Source organism: Sorex fumeus, unplaced genomic scaffold, assembly GCF_029834395.1.
Source record: "Sorex fumeus unplaced genomic scaffold, SorFum_2.1 ptg000047l, whole genome shotgun sequence".
In the NCBI taxonomy this organism is placed as follows: domain Eukaryota; kingdom Metazoa; phylum Chordata; class Mammalia; order Eulipotyphla; family Soricidae; genus Sorex; species Sorex fumeus.
Genome location: NW_026606104.1, coordinates 31895803 through 31916455, shown reverse-complemented (window position 1 = coordinate 31916455; position 20653 = coordinate 31895803). Strand labels below are relative to the sequence as shown.

The 20653-nt window shown below is 41.7% G+C and overlaps 1 protein-coding gene across 4 annotated transcripts in view; it reads right to left on the bottom strand.

Moving 5' to 3' along the window:
• PRDM2 (PR/SET domain 2) overlaps positions 1 to 20653 on the bottom strand; it is a 128856-nt gene that overhangs the window by 70123 nt on the left and 38080 nt on the right. For 3 of the 4 annotated variants that reach the window (XM_056123776.1, XM_056123775.1, XM_056123774.1), the window contains 2 exons: positions 8856 to 9008; positions 2934 to 3060 (listed from right to left, as the gene is read on the bottom strand). In XM_056123776.1, the coding sequence (XP_055979751.1) occupies positions 2934 to 3060; positions 8856 to 9008 (280 nt within the window). Of the gene's footprint in view, positions 1 to 2615; positions 2739 to 2933; positions 3061 to 8855; positions 9009 to 20653 lie in introns of those variants that run through there. The other variant, XM_056123777.1, reaches the window with a different exon arrangement.

The window sequence follows — 20653 nt, the reverse complement described above, 5'->3', positions numbered from 1 at the left end:
AGTTGGAAATATCTAATGTGTGTACATATTTGGCCCACGGCAAAACTTCATGCTCTCTGGGCAGATACAATATGAACTGTGTTCTTGGAGCACTGTGTTCTTTTCCTCTACTATAGACTTAGGTACGAATCTTTGTCAATCAATGAATACATACTGAGGGTTTATTATAAGCCAACTAGTTACTGATCAGCAACTTAGTCTTTATTCTTAAATCTCCCCCAAACTACGGGCACCAGAAGCCACACTGCTTCCTTTTTGTTCACTATCATTATCAGACAACCTAGCAGCATGCCTGGCATAAGGTAGCAGTTTAACAAACATTAGTTTGAAGAACGAATGAGTGAAAGAAAAAAGCAGCAGCCACACTGCATGTAAAGGAATCAAGGTTTTTCACTACCCAGAACATCCTTCCAAAACCCTACCAGCAATTTGCTTAACTCTGAAAGGCACCACATGCAACGCACAGCTGTAGGCTGAACAGCTGTCATGCAAAGGAGCCACGGTACAGAACTATTAAGAATTCTGTCCTTTGTTTCTCTTTGCCTGTCTCACTAAAATGAAGGTGGGTCCACTGTCAACTTACCTGTGAACTGCAGTCTTCAACATCTGGCTTTCAGAAATGCTAAATTAAACTGCTACTGAAAACAATTTATATTGATTGACTCTTATGACATCACTACCTGAATAGATCTGTAAACATCTGAGGTAATATATGAGACCTAAAAAGTTTTAGGTTAACATAAAAAAGTCTTCAATTTCAAATCCTGCAAGCTATGAACTACTTTCAGACTTAACTTAAAAACAAAAAAAGAAGTTTGACTCATTATTTAAACATTTCTAGACTTTAGGTCATAAAAAGCAAATAACGCACTAAACCAGTAAGCTGTTCAAAACAGGGCTCCAAGAGTGAGCTTCATGCAAGAATTTTAATTAAAACCTAAGATTCATTCAAAGGGCCCTATGCTGCCCAAAGTAGTTATAAAAATAATACAAACTACAAACTACTTAACTCAATATAAAAGCCTAGCAATCTAGGCAGTTATAAAAGATCTGTAACTTCTTCTGCATGCACGTATCACACTGAGAAGACCAAAAAAATGCATGTGTTCTTCTCCACACCCAATTCACAAATAGAAAAGAAATTAAAGAAATAAAAGCAAAAGATAATGAAATCTTCTAAACTTGCATAGTAAAGTGTGCCAATAGTCTTGAAAGTGAAGATGGTTTTGAGCTACGAATCTATTTAAATACGTTATTTTGCTAAATGGCAAAGATTTCTTTCCACAACTTCGAAAGAAAAGATGGTGACATTGGTTATAAACGAAACAAACAGTAAATAAAGCAGTAAGTTCGACTACACGTGAAATCAAAATAAAGACATGAAAATTCGTATTCACTAGCAAAGCTTTCACAGGTCCACAGCTGCTATAAAAATCAAGCACAATAATCGGAGAACACAGGTTTCCTCCGGGGGCTAAGAACCTGTTCTGGAAGAGCCAACTATTTTTGCTCCACTGTGAATCACAAAGCAAATGTCACCTAAAAAACCGTGAGCGACCTTCTCGCCTGCGTTTAAAATATCTTCACCTACTTCCGAAAATCAAGTTTACTCTACCATCTTATTTACAGCATTACAGTGAGTCTAACTTCACGAGTCGCCCACCAAGTTCCGAGAAGTGGAGGTAATCGTTAGCTCAAACGGCCACAAAAGGAAAAAAAAATAAAAATAAAAACCCGTCTGGCGGGCATGCAAAGATGAAATGAAAGGGACATAAAAACAAAAGGGATGTATATTAACAAGAAACCGCCGGCCCGTGCGTTGGCATGCATTCAAACCGGGCGCCGCGAAAGCTGCACGCAATTCACGGCCGAGGCGCCATCGCGGGCAACCTGTCAGTAGTAGGCCGGCTGCAGGGAGCGCAAGCCGGCCCGCCCAGAAATGCTCTCCTCCCGCTCCCAGGCGCGGCCACGCTCCACCTTTGTGTGCTTAAACATCACTCCACGAAACTCGCGGAGTTGGGTCGCAGGAGGCACCGCCGATCGCCCCCCCCCCCCCCCCCCCGCGACTCTCGGTTCTGCGAGCGGCCTCCTTTCGGGACGGTCTCGGGCGTGCAGAAGACCTTCGGCCGCCGCCGCCGCCCGCCCGCCGGCTCCCCAGCCGGCAGCCGAGTGTTGCAATCGGGCCGGCGCGGCCCGCGGCGCGGCGCGGCGTGGCGTGGAGGAGTGGCGGGGCGGCAGCGCCCGGCCCGGGCCTCACAGGGCGGGGCGGCCACGCCGCGCCGCGCTGCGCTCGGGCCCGCGTGCGGCCGAGTGGCGTGGCACGGCCCGGGGGCGCGGGACGCGGGGCGCCGGCGGGCGGGGAGTTGTCAGTCCGTCAGCTCAGCCCGCCAGGCCCGACGCTTGCCCGCCCCGGCAGTCGGGCGCGGGGCGGGAGCCCACCTCCCCGCCGCGCCGCGCCCCCTCGACCCTCCCGGCACCGGGCAGCCCGGACTCGAGAACGCCGAATCTGCACCCTGGGAATGTCACTCGGCCCGTCCACGGCGTGACGCGTTCGGGGAGGCGAGGCGCGCCGAGACCCGGCTGAGCGCGGCTCCGGACCGACTGCGCCGACTTACCGCTGCTCCCGCCCCGAGTCCAGCTATTTCCGACGTGCGCCGAGCGAAGTGACAACTGGTCCCGGCCGAGCCCGCCGGCGCTCGCGCGGGCCGTCACTTTCTGGCGGCGGCGTCTCGGCCCCAAGTTCCGAGGCGCCGAGCGCGGCGTCCGGCGCCGTGATTCAGCAGCGGGCCGGGGAGGGAGGGGGGGTGTGGGGGGGTCGGATCGCGGGGCCCGAGCCGAGTCCGGAAAAGGTCACCAGGAGCCGCGGGCGCCGGCCCGGTCCCGCGGCGCGGCGCGGCCGGGTTGGCCTCGAGAAGGCGACGGCGAGCTCCTACCTTTCCGGCTTTTAGGCGAGCTCCGCTTGCTCCGGGCGCTGGCTCGCTCTTCCTCAATCGCAGCTGCTATCTCGGGGTTGTCTTCCCCATTGTACCAGACCAAGAGCTCCTCGCCCGGCGCGATTGGCTGTGAGGAGAGAAGAGACAAGCGCCGGGCCAATCAGAGCCGCGGTTGTTGGCGGGGCGGGGGCGGGGCGGGGCGCGGGCGGCGGGCGGCGCTCGCAGCTGGGGCGGTGCGCCCGCGGCCAGCCCGGCAGGAAGGGGCTCCTCAGCCCCGGCGGCCGCGGGCGGGCCGGCGGGCGGACCGGCGGCCGTGCGGGCCGGGCGCGCGGGAACGGGGGACCCTCTGCTGGAGGAAGGACCTTACTTCCCCACCGTCGCCTCTTCCCCGGGGTGCGCAAGCGGCAAAAGTGCGGCGCCGCCGAGGAGCCCATTGGTTTTAAACTCAAAACTGCCGTACGCTGCCAAATCGTACTGCTGAAAGCCTCACGACTGCCCACGCAAAAGGGGGGGTGGGGTGGGGGAAGGAACCATTTTGCCCATAAAATCTGAGCCGATGAGAAACTTAAGGCATAATTCAAAAGAATCTGGCAGCTTGGAAGGAGAAGTGCTAAACGCTAATTAATTGCCAGCGCATGTTTCAGATTCCAAGAGCGAATTAAAGTGCGTAAGGGAGAAGGGCAGGCCAGTCGCATTTATAAATGCACCGCTAATTACGTCCCGGAAATGCTAGCGGCTGGGAGGGGAGGGGGACCAAGGACCGAAGCGTTAATAAAGGCTCCGCCACCGCCACCGACCTGATGGCTCCAGGGAGCCCAGTGCCTTCCCTACACAACAGACGTGGAGTTTACATGACGAAGCTTACATTTAGGAGGAAGTGCATCAAAGCACCTCACACCTAAGGAGTAAGGAAAAATACCACCACCATACTGGTTACACCTAAACCAAGGTCCTAAAGACCAGAGACGTTACTTCGGATTCTTGATCGAATTTCTCTCACAATGACTCAACTGTTTATAATATTCCAAGAATATAGGCGCAAGTAAAAACCCACCCGAACCCCCTGAAGAATTTAAAAAAAATCCATGAGTCCATAGTAATAAAAATAAATGAATAAACAATTAAGAATGCTCTTCTTTAAAGGATATCTCAACAAGTCGTTTTTTTTAAAAAAAAAAAAGAAATTAGACAATCTCTAGGAGACAAGCATCACAGTAACAATTAATTAAAGCCAGGTAGGTGAAAATGAGGAGAAAAAAATACAGTCTCGAAACAACTATGAAATATTTATTACAAAGGAAAAAATCTATAAAGGACAAATCAATATCATCATGTGCTTGATGATATGAAGCACAGAAAAGAACAAAACATCACTTCTGGAGATTTCTGTCCAAAATGCAAGATAAAACTTAGCAGTACAAGAGAAGTCCAAACTGTGAGACAGTCTACAAAGTACTTGATCAACTTTGAAAGACAATAAAAAACAAAGACTGAAGTGCTGTCCAAATTAAGGAATACAACTGAGTTTCCTTAGAAGGACATGATTGGAACAACTGACAAAAAGTAAGGTACACAGATTAGATAATAGGACATCTTGCCTGTATTAGTGATTTTTGGTCATTGCACCATGATTATAAGAGAAAGTTATCTGGGATTCTTTTGGGGAAATGGAATTACTTCTAAGATATGAGTTTAACAACAAAGTTTACTTTAATATACCTTCTAGTGAACATCTAGTCCTTAAAAGTAAATATTTTCATTTCTACAAAACTCTTGCTATTAAAATATTCTAAATTCTTTAAGATGAAAGAAGCTACTGTTGCCTCGGCTTCCCAGAGATAACTAAAACCTGTCATTTTGTTTGAACCAAAGCATGACTTCTTGAATCACTTTTACTTTAATAAAAAAAATTTTTTTAGACTTTTTTTTGGGGGGGTGGGGGGAATTACCAGGTTGTACTCAAGACTTACCTCTGTCTCTGTGCTCAGGAATCACTCCTGGCAGTGCACTAGGGTCTGTATGGGGTGGCAGAGACTGAAGCAGGGTTGGATACAATGCAAGGCAAGTGCCTAACCCACTATATACTATGGTTCTGTCCCCTTAAACCACATTTCTAAATCTAATATGCCAGATTTCAATGAGTTACAATAGCCATTAAAGATAACTTTTGGCACTCTTATCAGTTCTGTAAGAGAAATGAGCTTTTCTTTACTAAGTAAACTATTTCTAGCCCAAATGTGTCACTTCTCTATCTTTATTAGTCACATATTTATGAAATGCTGGTATAATATTTGAAATGATGAACTTGACAGAAATATGTAAAGACTTAAACATCAAAGTTTAAAAAGCATGAAAAGTAGTAAAATTTTATTTCCAACTGATTCCTAGCCCAAATGTCATATCAGAATGTCACTGGAAGACTGTACACTTTTGTAACTCTTGCGACTCAAAGCTCAAGTTTCCATGTTTATTTCACTGACATCTTCTGCACAGAGGTAATAACACCAACAGTATGATGTCAAAGATAGCTATCAGCACAAACTCTTAAGTAAAGCACTTTTATGATTAAAAAAAAACATACAAAAACATCAGAATCTGTTTTTGGCCTCAAGTATAATATAAAGTTTCTTGATGGTTAATGAGCTGGAGAACAACTAGAATAAGATCAGCCTGATTTGTTAGCTACTGAACAAATTTCAGAATGGTTAGCAACTGAAATGATCATGGAACACATGATCAATCTGTGTACTTTCCAATTTCATATCAAAATAACTACACAAATTTCAGACCTTTATGAAGGAGATAATATATGTATCAACACTAGTTTGTTTCTGCAACTATAGCTTTTTCTACTGCTTTGCACAATTAAAATTTCATGTCAAAAAAGAAAAAAAAGTATGTCCTTAAATACAAGAAATATAATCCACATTAAAAATAATACAATCAGTAGCCAATTAAATAACATAGGATTAAGGCCCTTGCCTTCCATACAGCCAAAAGGGTTAGAATCTCCAGCACCACAGAAGGAACCCCCAAGCATGGCCAGGGGTCACTCCTGAGCACAGTAAGGAACAGTCGCAGAGCACGGCTGGGTGTGGCCAAACACCAGCACCCACACTTAAACGTGATGAAACAAAAACAAAATTAATAAAACAACTTAAATTTTAAATACTGTACTCTGATTTTTTAAAACACACACACACACACACACACACACACACAAACACAAAGACTGGAGAGAGAGTACACTGGGTAGGGCACTTGCTTGGGCTGACCCAAGTTCAATATCCAGCACCCCATATGTTACCGTGATCCATGGCAGGAATGATCCCTGAGTACAGAGTCAGGAGTAAGACCTTAATGCAGCTGGGTGGGCCCCAAGTCAAAATCAACCAACCAAAAAAAAAAAAATTTTTTTTAATTACAGCTTTTGGACTGGGCATGTAGTACGGTAGTAGAATGCATGCTTCGCATGTGTGAGATTTTGGATTCAATCCTTGGCAAACCTTTCCAATAACCACCCCCCCCCCCAAAGAAAAACAGAAGAATTCTTCCAAATTTTTCTTTGGGTTATGTCAAGTTTATAGAATCAAGTATACAATCTACTCCAGATATCAATATAAAAGTACAATATAAAAGTACAAACTTCAAATTTTACTAGATCAGCGATTCCAAAGGGTAATGGTTCCAATATTAGACACTAGGTCATATATAAGAGAAATATTCCAGAAATATGAGAAGAAACAAGCCACATTTCAAATAATCTATGTACGATTTAGTCCTCCAGAACAATCTTTTAAAAGTTATGCAGCTGACTCAGATTTCATACCTAGCATCCCTGTGAGGTCCCCTGAACCCAAGTGATTCTGAGTTGAAAGAGAGCATGATTACACCATGAGCACAGCTGAGTATGGCCCCAAAACTCAACAAATAAGGCATAGGTCAGACTTCAACCTCAATTCCTGAAAGGGTGATTTTAAGATGAGACTCCTACTTCTCCCCCTGCACCGCATGACTCTATTTTATTTATTTTACTTACTTATTTTACTCGTGAATCTGTACTCAGGGATCATTCCTAGCTCATATGGAAGACCATATGTGGTGCCAGGAATCAAAGTTGGGTCAGCTCAGTGGTCTATCACTGTACTATCTCTCTGACACAAACTCCACTTTTACAGGTGACAAAACTAAGGCACAGAATTCAATTCACATGGTCACATGTACACAAAGTACACATCAAACTTAAAAGCATAATTGACATATAGTAGGCATTAAGTTCTATTCCATTCATCCATACATGGTATTATGCAACCAATATCATGATAAGTTATGAGGTCAGTACTCTAATTATCTGTACCTAACAAATGAAGTACTGAAGGCACAAAAACTGACCTGTTTGAGGTCAAATTATAACAATTTGCTTTAGGTTACATGGCATACCAGGACTTAAATAAGTCAGTCGAACTTCAGAGTTCATTCTCCCAAACAATATTCTCTACTGCTTAATATTCCTGTGGATTTATATCAGAGAGGAACACATTTTAATCTGAAGTCTGATGAAGGAACTGCAGTGCCCTTGATGTTCCCTAGGCTTGCTTGCCTGTGCAACCTCACTCCCACTACTTTGACTAACTGGATATTGACCTTCTCACATTTCATTTCCACCAAGATTCCATAACACTGATTCAAACAGATGTAACACACTTTAAAGAAACTTGAGAAACAACATAAGTTCTTGAATCAAATTCTGAATCTAATTTTAAATTCCAGTGTCTAGTAATACCTACTAGAAAATCATGTTATTGTAATCCAACAAATAAAATGAAAAGAGAGGTTAGGCACTTTAAATGAGAATAAAAAACCATATTTCCCCCTACATGATTAAAAGCAAAGATATGAATATATCTGAGGCACAGTACAACTCAACTGCTAAAACAAAATCAGAAAAAAAGACAGTAAAGGAAAAGTAATCAGGCTTATGCTAAGTAAACTTCCAGAGGAGTTAGTCCTGCCAACACTGACAAATTCTAGCTTACTACAAAGCTGACCGCCATTTCAAACAGTGGCCCAAAGAGTTTTCAACTATACAGAGATCTTTGGTTTTTCATGAACTGCACCCTCAATCTATGACCATTAGTGAATAAAGGGACATTTGTGTGACAGAAATTTTAGCAAACATATCTGTTTCCCAAAGCAACAATCATCTAATTTTTAAAAAGTGCCCCAAGACTCCACCTTCAGAACATTTTCATTCACTAGGAGTGCAGATTTGTTTTCAGAGAATATGGAAACAAGGGAGATAGATTTGAGCCTGCCTGTAAAAGAAATGGGGCAATCAATACTGAGAACTTTTAAACACTAACTTCACCAAATTTGCTGAGGGGCTTATGATCTCATCACAACTCAAAACAACAACCATCAAAGGACATTTCCTTTCTTCACAATGTCTCCAAATGAAAAATGGCAGAAGAAATGTGTTTTGATTAATTTCCATTCTGAACAGATTTTTTTAAAAAAAAAGAGTTCCTCTAAATATTAACAGAGATCCTCTAAAGCTACACTATTGAATACTATGTTCCCAGTTAACACGGAACCCCCATAGCCACTGGTAGTTTCATACAGCTGGATGAATCTGTCAGACAGTTCCTTTGGATCTCTGTAGGCGGGAGGTAGCTGTCACATGCCTAACTCATCAGTGTCTATAAAGATGCAGTATGTAATTACTTAACACCATTTCATGCCTTAGCACCCTTATCCACAAGAAGCAGTGGCAACCATATATTTAAAACAGACCTTTCAATTTGTTGAAGCATTTTCAAATATAATCTTTCTATGGTCTGCAAAGTCATTACGTCAGTTCACAACTGCAAGCAGAATTAGCAATGAATAACAGCAGACCAGTTATTATATGTAAATTCTTACCTTTAAAGTTTTATAGTAAATGGCCCTGTTGATTTCCAGTGGAAACAGATTTTGTTCTTCTCCTGAGCAAGCCCAGTTCACATATCGCAGCCAGTTCCCCTTCTCTGGATCAGTGGCATCAATGCACATCCATCCCAAATTTGGGTAATATACCTTGGGAGGGGGGGAAAGCACCTTTATTAAAAGAGGAACATCTTTTAAATGTTTCTATTTTCAACTTTTCAAGCAATTATTTTCAAGCATTGTTAAACATTTAACGAAAACTAAAAGTGGTAAAGATGTAAGAGGCCCAGGGAAGTACTACAGCGGCCAACAAGGCACTTGCCTTTCACATGGCTAACCCAGGTTCAATCTCCAACACCCCATATGGTCCTATAAGCATCATCACGAGTGATCCCTGAGCACAGAGGAAGGAGTAAGCCCTGAACAACTCTGGTTGTAGCCCCAAACCAATAAACAAAAAAAGTAAGATGAAGAGGAGATTCAAAAACAAATAATTCTCATTGATTACTTTTCTTATTTGGTCTGTCTAGTCATGTTTTTCTCCTAAAGTTTCTCCTATGTTTTCAAATACACTGATAAAGCCAAGTGTGTTAACTCTTTTCTCTGTTAAGCATGACTTAAGAGACAATGCCTGTGAGGTTACTGTTGCATTCTGCAGTATCAAATGCCCATGCTTTCTCAGTTGTTCTGGAAGCAAGGGGTCCAGTACTTCTGGATGCCACAGTTTAGTAGCACTGGCAAGAAACCCCCACAAGAAGGACAGAACATGAATCTTTTGCAAATTTAGCTAATCCAGAAAACTTCTAGCCAGAATATGTATCAGGCTTAAGGTACTATGGAACATAATCTGAGAAGCATCAGTGCCTCTCCAAAAAAGAACTTAAAACCCAATGCCACCTTTCACCAGTCAGATCCAGCCTACTCTTGCAAACTTTTTCTGATCATCCACTCTCAAAAAATTCTGCCTCTTTCAAAGATACTTCTGGCACTTATTCATCATTCTACTATTAAAAAACTCTCTCTCTCTCTCTCTCTCTCTCTCATTTGTTTTATTTACCCAAAACTAGACTGCAAAACACTTGATTAGGGCACAAATCAAATGAAGAATCAATTGTTGACCCAACTGTCAAAGAGAATACCAAACAAACAAAAATAAACCAAGTTTCCTATTTTCTCTTTTAGAAGAAAGGCAACCATCTGAATGCTTCCATTTTCCCCACCCATACACTGTCAACACTCCCACCATTCATCTTTTGTTCCTGGCCCCTTTTAACCACTCCTCAGGACTGCAGTGTACATTATGGAACACAAATCCCCACTCTTCTAACCATGACCACATCTTTAAGTCTGTGTCTGCCAGTGAGTAGCTTCTGCCTTTACAGGCACCAGCAGCACATTCCTCCCTTTGGGAGTCAGATATCAGGCATATATACTTTTGGCCTTTCATAGTCCTCAAATAACCATACTTTGGGACTTCTATATTACCACATGTAACCCTATGCAGGAGGCTCATTATTATCTTTTGGACACATGGAAATTATAGCTAAAAAGTGAAATAATTTTCAACTACTTGTAAAGATGGAGACAGACCTGCCCGAAATCTACAGTCGGTGCCTTCCTTGGCTATTCTAGCTAAAGTTTCAAAATCTTCTCTTCCCATAATCATTCCAGGACTGCCACCTGTTCTCACCCCCTTTCATGATTTTTCTTCAAAGCACTTGTATTCTTTTCTGAGTCTGAGATCATCTAATTACTTGCTTAGTTTGGTTAGTGATTCTCTCCCAAGTAGCAGTTCTATAAGAAGACATTTCCATTCACTGCAGTGTCTCAACTGCAGGGTCTGGCAAAAGGTTCCCGATAAATAACTATGAAATGAATCAAAGGATGTCATTATACATGAATGTGTAACTGCCATTACTTAATCAGAACCTACTATGTGACAGCTACTGGTCTACAGGGTGCTTTGCAATTACTTTACATAATCTTTCTATGTACCAAGGAAAATATTTTCATAATCACAAGTACTCCCAATGAGTGTATTCAAAACTTTGTTTATTAAAATATCTACTGCACCAATTTAAATTCCTCCTCTAAAAGAAGAAAAGTTCCTGCCATAGAGGTAGGCGGAGATGGGGAGGAAGGGAGGGAAACTTGGAACACTGGTGCTGGGATATGTACACTGGTGAAGGGACAGGTGTTGGAACATTATATGACTGAAACCCAGTCATGAACAACTTTGTAATTGTATCTCCACTGTAATTTAATAAAAATGAGTACATAAAATGTCAAACTCAAAAAGTATGACTTCATTACTGAAAAAAGATTCCTCCTCTAACTACTATATAGTCTCAGCTCTCACACATTAACACACACACCTTCCCTTTTAAAACAAAGAAAATGTGAAGTCCCCAAATGCTGTGTTGTGAAGAGATAGCATAACAATGCATAATTCTAATTATGCTAAATAATAAGTTGCTTCACTTTAAAATGTTGACCTCTACTAGCATTGACAGAATGACAAAAAGAAAAAAAAAACCCAAGTAGAAGAACTTTAATGTCAATTCCCATTAGTTATTTTTAGTAAGTTAGGGATAAAAAGTTGTGTTTTGAAATTTTTTTGTTATTTTTGCAGTAGACAACAGAGTTCCATTCCCTCCTGCCCCAGCATAGGGACACGCCTACAGACATTAAGAGGGATGCAGACACAAACATAGAGATGGTGCCAGAAAAACCCACGCAGTTGGTAAGAGCCACCAAAAACATAATAGCCACCTGCCTCAGAATAACAATGCCGGATGTGCCAGAATTTCCTGGCTCCCAGGTCAATACAGACCTCTGCAAAGGGTGTATATGTTCATTTCATTTCAAAAAGTACTAAGACATCTGCTAAGTTATACCAAATGATAAACAGCAAGAAAAAGTTGTAGGGAAAGATGAGCACTTCTTTTTTAATGTGTGAGCAAATAAATGGTGATAGGAATAGAAAGGAGGTTGACCTTAGATAACCTAAGGAAGACTAGGAATGGGAGTAGGGGTTTTCGTGAGAGAAAAAAACAGAAAGGTAAATTGAGAACTTTCCATTCTAGAAATATAACATAGTTCTAGAACTATAACATAGAACTATAACATAGTTCAGTCTCCTGCTTCCTACCACCCCCTATCTGTATATCTTATTTTGATAGAGGAGTAAATGTTGGAGCGGGGTTTGAATTCTGGCTCTTTTAGTAACTTCAGTACTCTAATAAAATCATCAACATTCTGTGTTTTTCTTTTCATTTCTAATAATATTTCACTGAGTTCTAGTTCTTGTAAAAGTTAAATAAGATGTTGCATAAATCATCTAGCTCTGATGTAAAGGGACTTCTTTTCCTTTAGTTTTTTTTTCTCCAAATATAAAATTTCCATTTGAAAATTAAATTGAAAAATCTGTCTTTTTCAAAGAGTGCACAATCTACGATTGAATCAGAAAAATATATTGATTATATGGAAAATTTTCTTTTGGGGATCAAGTTGAGTATTTCCTTGTCTTTAAACAGATTTAGAAATTAATTTTTATATATTACTTTTAGAATTTGAGTTAGGAAGGAAATTTTATTTGCCTTGCATATGTTTCATCCAAAAAAGTAAATATTAGTCGTCACTATGGTCAGCTTTGTTTTGGTAATGTCTGGTCTTTACTTTCTATTTCTAATGTTTTTTTTTCCTTTAAAAACTAACTTACCAGTTCAATAGGTGAAAATTATTTTAATTGGAAGTTAGTTTTGATAGTTAGGTAAATTTAGTTGTCTGGGTATTTTTCACAAGATTTTCACCATTTATTTGCTCACACATTAAAAAAGAAGTGCTCATCTTTCCCTACAACTTTTTTCTTGCTGTGTATCATTTGGTATAACTTAGCAGATGTCTTAGTACTTTTTGAAATGAAATGAACATATACACCCTTTGCAGAGGTGAGTATTAAAACTATCTGTTCAACAAAATACAGTTTTATTACCCTAACCAGTTTCCAGCAGATTTAGGCATTATGAAATCATTATAAAATAATCTGAACCAAGACATAGTGCATATGCCAATTTAAATACACTTTCACAATTAAGTTCTCACAACATGGAAAGTTTTGCAAAGAAAAAAATATCAAATTTTCAAACTTATCTTAGAGGTTCAAGTTAAAGATTTTAACCTAAGCTTCCTTATCATTTTTTAGTTATACTATAAAGGTCGGCCTTCAAATTCTGTTAAAACCTATTCTCATTCAATTACTGCAACTGTAGAACTGCTCAAATGATCAATGTTTATTTATTCACTCTCAACTTGCAATAACCAACTTTGACAAAAATTATTTCCGGTAACTAAAGTGCGTCAGCAGTTAACAATTCCTCATGCTGTAACAACACTTATGTTGAATTTTAAGTCTCTTATGAAACCAAACCAGCTCCCCAAAGTTAAGAGCCTACACTAATAAAATTATTTCCATGTGAATTTCCCTCTCCAACCACAAGTGACTTAAGATCTAAGGTTTTAATAATGGAGACCCTAGTCCTACTTCTTTGGACCCAAGTCATAGTATCCAAGGTCCCTTTCCATCTTTATTTCTCTAAGGATCTAGTTTGTTAAATTTCCAACATTATGATTTATATAACATTTCCCACTCTCCCTGTCTGCTCCTGTTTATACTGAGAAAGGAGCAAAGAGGCAACAGGAAGTTCATAGCTCCTCCAGCCCAACTAAATAGGATTTATTTCCAATACATTCCCATAATTAAATACTAACTCTGGAAGCTTTCAGAAATCAATTCCAGGATTTTCTCCACTGTAGTACCCTAATTTTGGGGTCCAAAAGGCCCTCCCGTTGATCGTCGATTTGCTCGAGCGGGCCCAGTAACATCTCCATTGGAGACTTTGTTGTTACTGTGTCTGGCATATCGAATACTCTCGGTAGCTTGCCGGGCTCTCCAAAACACAGTCCATATTCTCTAACACTAGAGGGGAGAAAATAAAATATATTTTCATAATCTTTTCAAACGTATAGTCACAGAACATTGATGAGTACTGACGGCAGGTTCTTCAGGTGTTCAGGTCTGACCTTGTCTGGGCCGGGTGCTGTTTGTTTCTTTACCGACGAAATGGCGTGTCGGATTTCGGAGGGGAGAACGTTGGGAACAACATACCCATCCTGTGGAATTTGGTATGTCGGCAAGTGGACATGGCTATCAAAGAGATTTGAGTAGAAGTCATGGATAATCTTCTCCATTGCCGTTCTGGAGGATGTGATGGATCCATCAGGACGTCGGAGGGCAGTCATCTTGGTCTTATAGTTGGCAAAGGACAGGCGGGCGTTACGAATACTTTTCCCGGCTTCTGCCACATCTACCAGTACTTCTGCTCTTCTCTCTTTGAGGTCTTTCTTGATCGCATCTCTGCACTGCTTTGCGAGCTCGGACGTTAGCTTGCGGTTGCCTGAGGCATGCGCCAAACCACGCTGGCGAATTAGCTCAAGAGTTTTCGAAGATAGGCGATTTTTTGTGGCTATCTCTCTCTTGGTGTTCCTCGCACATTCATGAAGATGCTGAACCAGTCAATCATATTCCTCGTCAATGTTGTCAACAATGGCATCTTCCCATGTTGCCGCAATAGTACCAAAGAGTTCCCAGTTGGTGGTCATTCTGGGAGTTCTCTTTTTGAACTTTGCAGCCCTTTCTCCCCGCTCTGTGAAGTAGAATTTTGCACGAAGGAGATGGTGGTCCGATCCCGTTCGAAATTTTGGGACAACAGCGACATCAGTCAGGCAAAACTGTCGATTGAATATGATGTGGTCTATTTCGTTGTGGAATCGTCCACCGGGAGACTCCCATGTCCATCGTTTAGATTCTGCCTTCTGGAACTGTGAGTTACCATGAATGGTCTTGGTCGACATGATGAACTCAGACAGTCTCTCACCCTGTTCGTTCCATTCTAGGCCATGGGTCCCGATGTGAAGTTCTTCAGCTGATCTTCTCGGTCCTATCTTGGCATTAAAATCACCCACAATGATCTTGTAGAAGGTGTGGTCTTCTTTATAGAACTTCTCTAGCTCCATGTAGAACTTCTCGATTTCTCTTTCATCATAATGAGATGTTGGTGCGTAGACAACGAAGATAGAAACTGCAGGCAGTGAGTCACATCTATTCAAATGTAAACATCCCATTCGGGTTGTTAGGCATTCAAATGAATCAATGCTCTTGGCCAAGTTTGTGTTGACAAGGACACCGACGCCTCCAACACCTCTTTTATCGCATGTTCCAAGGAACAATTCTTCAATGTTTATGAGAAACAGCCTTGTTCCTGACGCCCCATTCGCTCTCAATGGAACGACCATCTCCGAATGCAACAGCTATGTGTACCTAGGTCGAGAGGTCAACATGACAAATGACCTGGCACCCGAGCTGCGCAGGAGGAAGAGAGCGGCTTGGAACGCCTTCAAGAACGTAGAAGAAATAGCTAAGAGGACGAAGAACCTCCGGCTCTGGGCACATCTCTTTGATTCCACTGTTCTTCCTGCATTAACATATGACTCAGAGACCTGGGCCCTACGCAAACAAGATGAGAACGCTATTCAGGTCTCCCAAAGAAGAATAGAAAGAGCTATGCTTGGAATATCACGTTTCACTCAAATGAGAGAGAGAATCTGGAGTTCTGACATCCATCGACGATCAAGAATCAGGGACGCTGTCTCATATGCCAAGGTGTCGAAAATCAGATGGGCTGGTCACGTAATGAGATTTAAAGACGACCGCTAGAGCTGTTACCGACTGGATTCCACGGGATGTCAAAAGACCGCGTGGCCGCCCACCTTCCAGATGGTCAGACTTCTTCGTCAAGATCATGAACGATCGGTTTGAGGCTCTTCATGTACCCAGAGCGAACAGATGCCATTGGGCTACACTAGCACTCGACAGGGACAAATGGAGACGTTACTGGCGCCCGCTCGAGCAAATCGACGACTAACGGGAAGTTAAGTGATTAAGTGATTAAGTCACAGGAAAAAAAGCTTATTTTCTACATCACTATTCAAGTCTGTCTTTCTCTTTGTCCATCTGTCTCTCCACCCCCCCCCCCAAACACACACACAATACACGTACACACACAAACACACACGCAATACAGATATACAAACACACACACGCCTCTGATTCTGAGCCACATTCAGCAGAGCTCCTGTTTTTGAGCTCAGAGTCAGTCCTAGAACACTTGGGTGACCATATGGGGAGCTGGGGATTGAGCCCAAGTAGGTACCATACAAGGCAAATAATGTCCTACCCACTATACTATTGCTCTTACCCCTCAAATGTTTTCTTTCATGTTGAAGTTCAATTAATATTTACTGAGCCAGGGGCAGGTAGGGCGTTTGCCTTGCATGCAGCCGACTCAGGTTTGATTCCCAGCCTTCCATATGCTCCCCTGAGCACCGCCAGGAGTAATTCCTGATTGCATGAGCCAGGAATAACTGCTGTGCATTGCCGGATGTGACCCAAAAAGCAAAAAAAAAAAAAAATTTTTTACTGAACCATTGTCTTGTTTGTTGTCTTAATTTAAGAGTAAGGATAGGAGCTGGAGAGACAATATAGCAGATAACGCACTTGCCTTGCATGCCACTGTGGCCTTCGCATACTAAAATTTTAAATTCATAAATTTCTCATGTGATACAAAACATTTGACTTTTTGTTAAAGTACATTTTAAAAATGTAAAAAAACCACTCTAAGTTCAATGACTATAAAAACTTGAGGCAGATGGCTTCTCCTGTAGTAAGGTCTTTTCCTACCATACAACTTACAGTTGAGTAACACTTTCTGACAAAATGACCCTATACAATCACTGGTTGCTTTTTATGCAGTCTTTGTTCTCCTTGCCTACAGTATACATATGTTGCTGTTTTATTTTGAAGCCACACCTGGCAGTGCCTCAGGGCTTACTCCTGGCTCTATGCTCAGGGACGACTACAGTCAGGTTTTGGGGGTTGGGAGGACCATATGTGGTGCCCGGGATAGAATCTAGATTGGCCACATACAAGGCAAGCATACTACCTGTTGTACTATTGCTCCCATTTGTCCTGCTTATAATTTCAAATAATAAAATATTTTATTATTAGTAAGTTGTTAAATAATAAAAAATGAGATAGCAAGAAATATGAAACTCATGTGTTAATAGCTGATCATAACTGTGCTGACTGATTAAAGTCTATTCTTTCTTAAAAAATTACACTCTAGGGGCCGGAGAGATAAGTTAGGGGTTGACACTTGTCTTGTACACAGCTGACCCTAGATAAATCCCTGGTACCAACCACATGGGTCCCCAAGGACTTCTAGAAGTGATCCCTAAGAACCATGCCAAGGATAAGCATTGAGCACAGCTATGTGTGGCCCAAATCCGAATGCATTAGTTTTACTAAAGAGACACTTTTTATTGATGTGCAAATCCTTGTATCACAGCAGCATATTCATAATAGCCAAGATATGAAAACTATCTTCGTATCAACGGGTAATGGATTTTAAAAAGTGCATCAATGAATATTATTCAGTCATAAACAAGAACTGCAACATGAATGACCCTAGAGGAGATTATGCTAAGAGAAAAAGTGAAAGACTAATATTGGAGCCAGAAATAGTACAGTAGGTAAGGCATTTGCCTTGCATGCTGCAGACATGGGTACAATTTCCAGCACCCCATTTGATTCCCCCAAGCCTGCCAAGATTGATCCCTGAGCACAGAGCCAGGAGTACGCCCTGAGCAAAGCCCAATGTGGGCCCCTCTCCTCCAAAAAGAAAAATAAAGACCAATATCATATGATCTCAGATCCTATGATCCTTAGATTTCTATATAAAATTTAAAGTGAAACAAAAACAATCCAAGTTCATGGATTTAAAAAAAAGCTTGAGGGCTGTGAGGTGCTGGTGGGAATTTGCATAAAATGGGAAAAGTGAGATAAAAAACACACACTCCCAGGAGCTCAAGGAGTAGCATATGTGAAACCATGGGTCTTATCCCCAGGACCGATGCAAGCCCCTTCAGCACCGCTGGGTGTTACACCAACACCAGTTTTACACATTCTCTCTCTCTCTCTCTCCCTCCCCACCCCCCAGCTATAAAATAAATGATAGGAATTAAATGGTAGCATGGCTAATAATGCTCTACAATATATTTGAGAGCTGCTAACAGTAAATCTTTAAAGTTTTCATCATAAGAAAAGAATTTTGTGACTATGCAGGTGATGAATGGTAACAAACTTATTGTGGCAATCATTTCACAATACATAAAAAAGATCTAATCATCATGTTTATACCTGAAAATAAGATGTTTATGTTAACTGCATCTGTATTTAGAATAGTTTTAGTTGATACACAATTCTACTTCTCCCTCCTTCCTTCTAAAAACAACCTGAACAAACATGCAAAAAGAAGCAGTGAGCTATCAGTTTTCAGCATAAAAATGAAGAAAGAGGAAGAGACTATTAAAACGACTGGTTGCCAGGGAGAAAGCTAAAAGGGCTAGAAAAGAAAACACACACACACACACACACACACACACACACACACACACACACACACACCGAAGGCAGGAGAGGCAAAGAAAGAAATCAAAGGCTGGAATATACACTTTGAGTGTGGGAGTCCTGGACTTCATTCCCAGCACCACATCCTTCCCCGACACTACTAGGAGCAACCTCTGAGCACAGATCAAGGAGTAGCCCTAGCACCTTCATATGTGGCCCACAAACTAAAAGTGAAAGGGCCATGGTTGAATCCCTAGAACTACACAGCCTCTACAGCACTGCCAGTTTTGTCCCTGGTGGACCTCAGCACTGGCAGGCCTGAGCATCGAACCCTGTGTTTCATACAGCAAAGCTGAGCATTCAACTATGTGGTCCACACAGCAGGACTGAGCACTGAACCCTACGATCCATACAAATGGACTGAGCATTATATCATGTGATCCACACAGCAGGGCTAAGTACTGAACCATGTGGTCTACACAGCAGGACTGAGCACTGAGCCATGTGGTTCACACAGTGGGGCTGAGCATTAAACCATGTGATCCACACTCAGCTAGGCTGAGTGGCCTTAAGGTTACTGAGCACTGCAGGGAATACAACCCCTTCAAAAAATAAACAAACAAACTTGGAGTCTGGAGCAGTAGCATAGCAGGTAAGGCACTTGTCTTGCACATAGACAATCAAGGGATCCCTGGCATCCCATTAGGTCCCCCAAGCACAGCCACAAGTGATTCCTGAGTGAAGAGCCAGGAATAAGCCCTGATCATTGCTGGGTGTGGCCCCAAACAAAACAAAGCAAACTTTTCTACATTTTAGGCTGGAGCAACAGCACAGCAGGTAGGGCATTTGCCTTGAAAGCAGCCAACATGGCCGACCCGAGTTCGATTCCTCCACCCCTCTAGGAGAGCCCGGCAAGCTACCGAGAGTATCTCGCCCGCAGGGCAAAGCCTGGCATGCTACCTGTGACGTATCCGATATGCCAAACACAGTAACAACAAAGTCTCACAATGGAGACGTTACTGGGCTCACTCGAGAAAATCGAACAACAGGCGGGCAGGGACAGTGACAAATCTAATTAGAGAGTCAGAAAGTAGAGTATATGGGGTATATGGTACACCACCATTCAATACTTAACACCGCATAAGTTCCCCTGAGTACTGCCGGGACAGTCAGGAGTAATGCCTAAGCAATGTTGGCTGTGACTCAAACCACCCTCCAACAGAAAATACAAAAACAAAAACAACTAGTTTTGTTGTTGTTGTTGTTAATACTTTAGATTTTATTGAAAATTCTGTGGGGAATATGGAGGAAGAAATCAAGATTAATACTTTTTTCTTTTTGCTTTTGTTTTGATAGTGCTGGGGTCAAATTCCACATATCCATGAAAAGTATTCTACCACTGAGGAACATCTCCAACCATTGAAAATTTATTTATATATATATTTTTAAAATTTTTATTTTCCCATTTATTTATATTTTTAATTGAATCACATGACACACAAATTTTTATATATATATATAAAGCTGTTTATGATTGGATTTCAGTCGTATTATGAACAACTAGTTCTGGTTTTTTTTTTTTTTTAGAAATTCGAACACATTTTTATTGAGCACCGACCAAGTACACCACACCACTTAGAAGTGCAGGTGATACAAAAGACAAAACAGACACAAAATCCCTGCCCTTACAGAGCTTCCAGAGTTTACAGTCTACTGAAGCCAGGATCAGAAAACTATCAGAGAAGGTAACGAGTCATTAGGCAAAGAACTACCCGAAAGGGAAACAAAAGGGGCCCCTTTAAGTCAGAAAGAGCAATGCTGCCCAAAGGGTCACCTAAGATCAAGAAAGCCAGGTGCACTGTCTCTCCCTTATGACACTCTCAGGGTGAAAGGATTCGTGCACAGTACTCCCAAGGGGTTACAAGGGGCTTTAAAAATCCAACCCAAACCAATGTCATTTTCAACCAAAGAGTAAAGCAATGGTTGCGCAACAAAATCAGGACAGTAGTCTCTCAAATATAACTCAATTAAGGAAATATAACCTACAAGTAATACCAAACGAAACCCAACACCTAGAATCAAAATGCACAATAGTATAGGATATTCGAATGAGAATCTATGGTTTGTTTTGTTTTTTTGCTTAATCCTTAGCCAAAAAGAGGAGAGTAAAACAGAAACTTACTGTAAGTTAATTTGGCAGTCGAAAATGCAAACAGGTAATTTCTAGATCTTAAATATTCTGGTTTTTGTGCTTGTTTTTTTTTTTTTA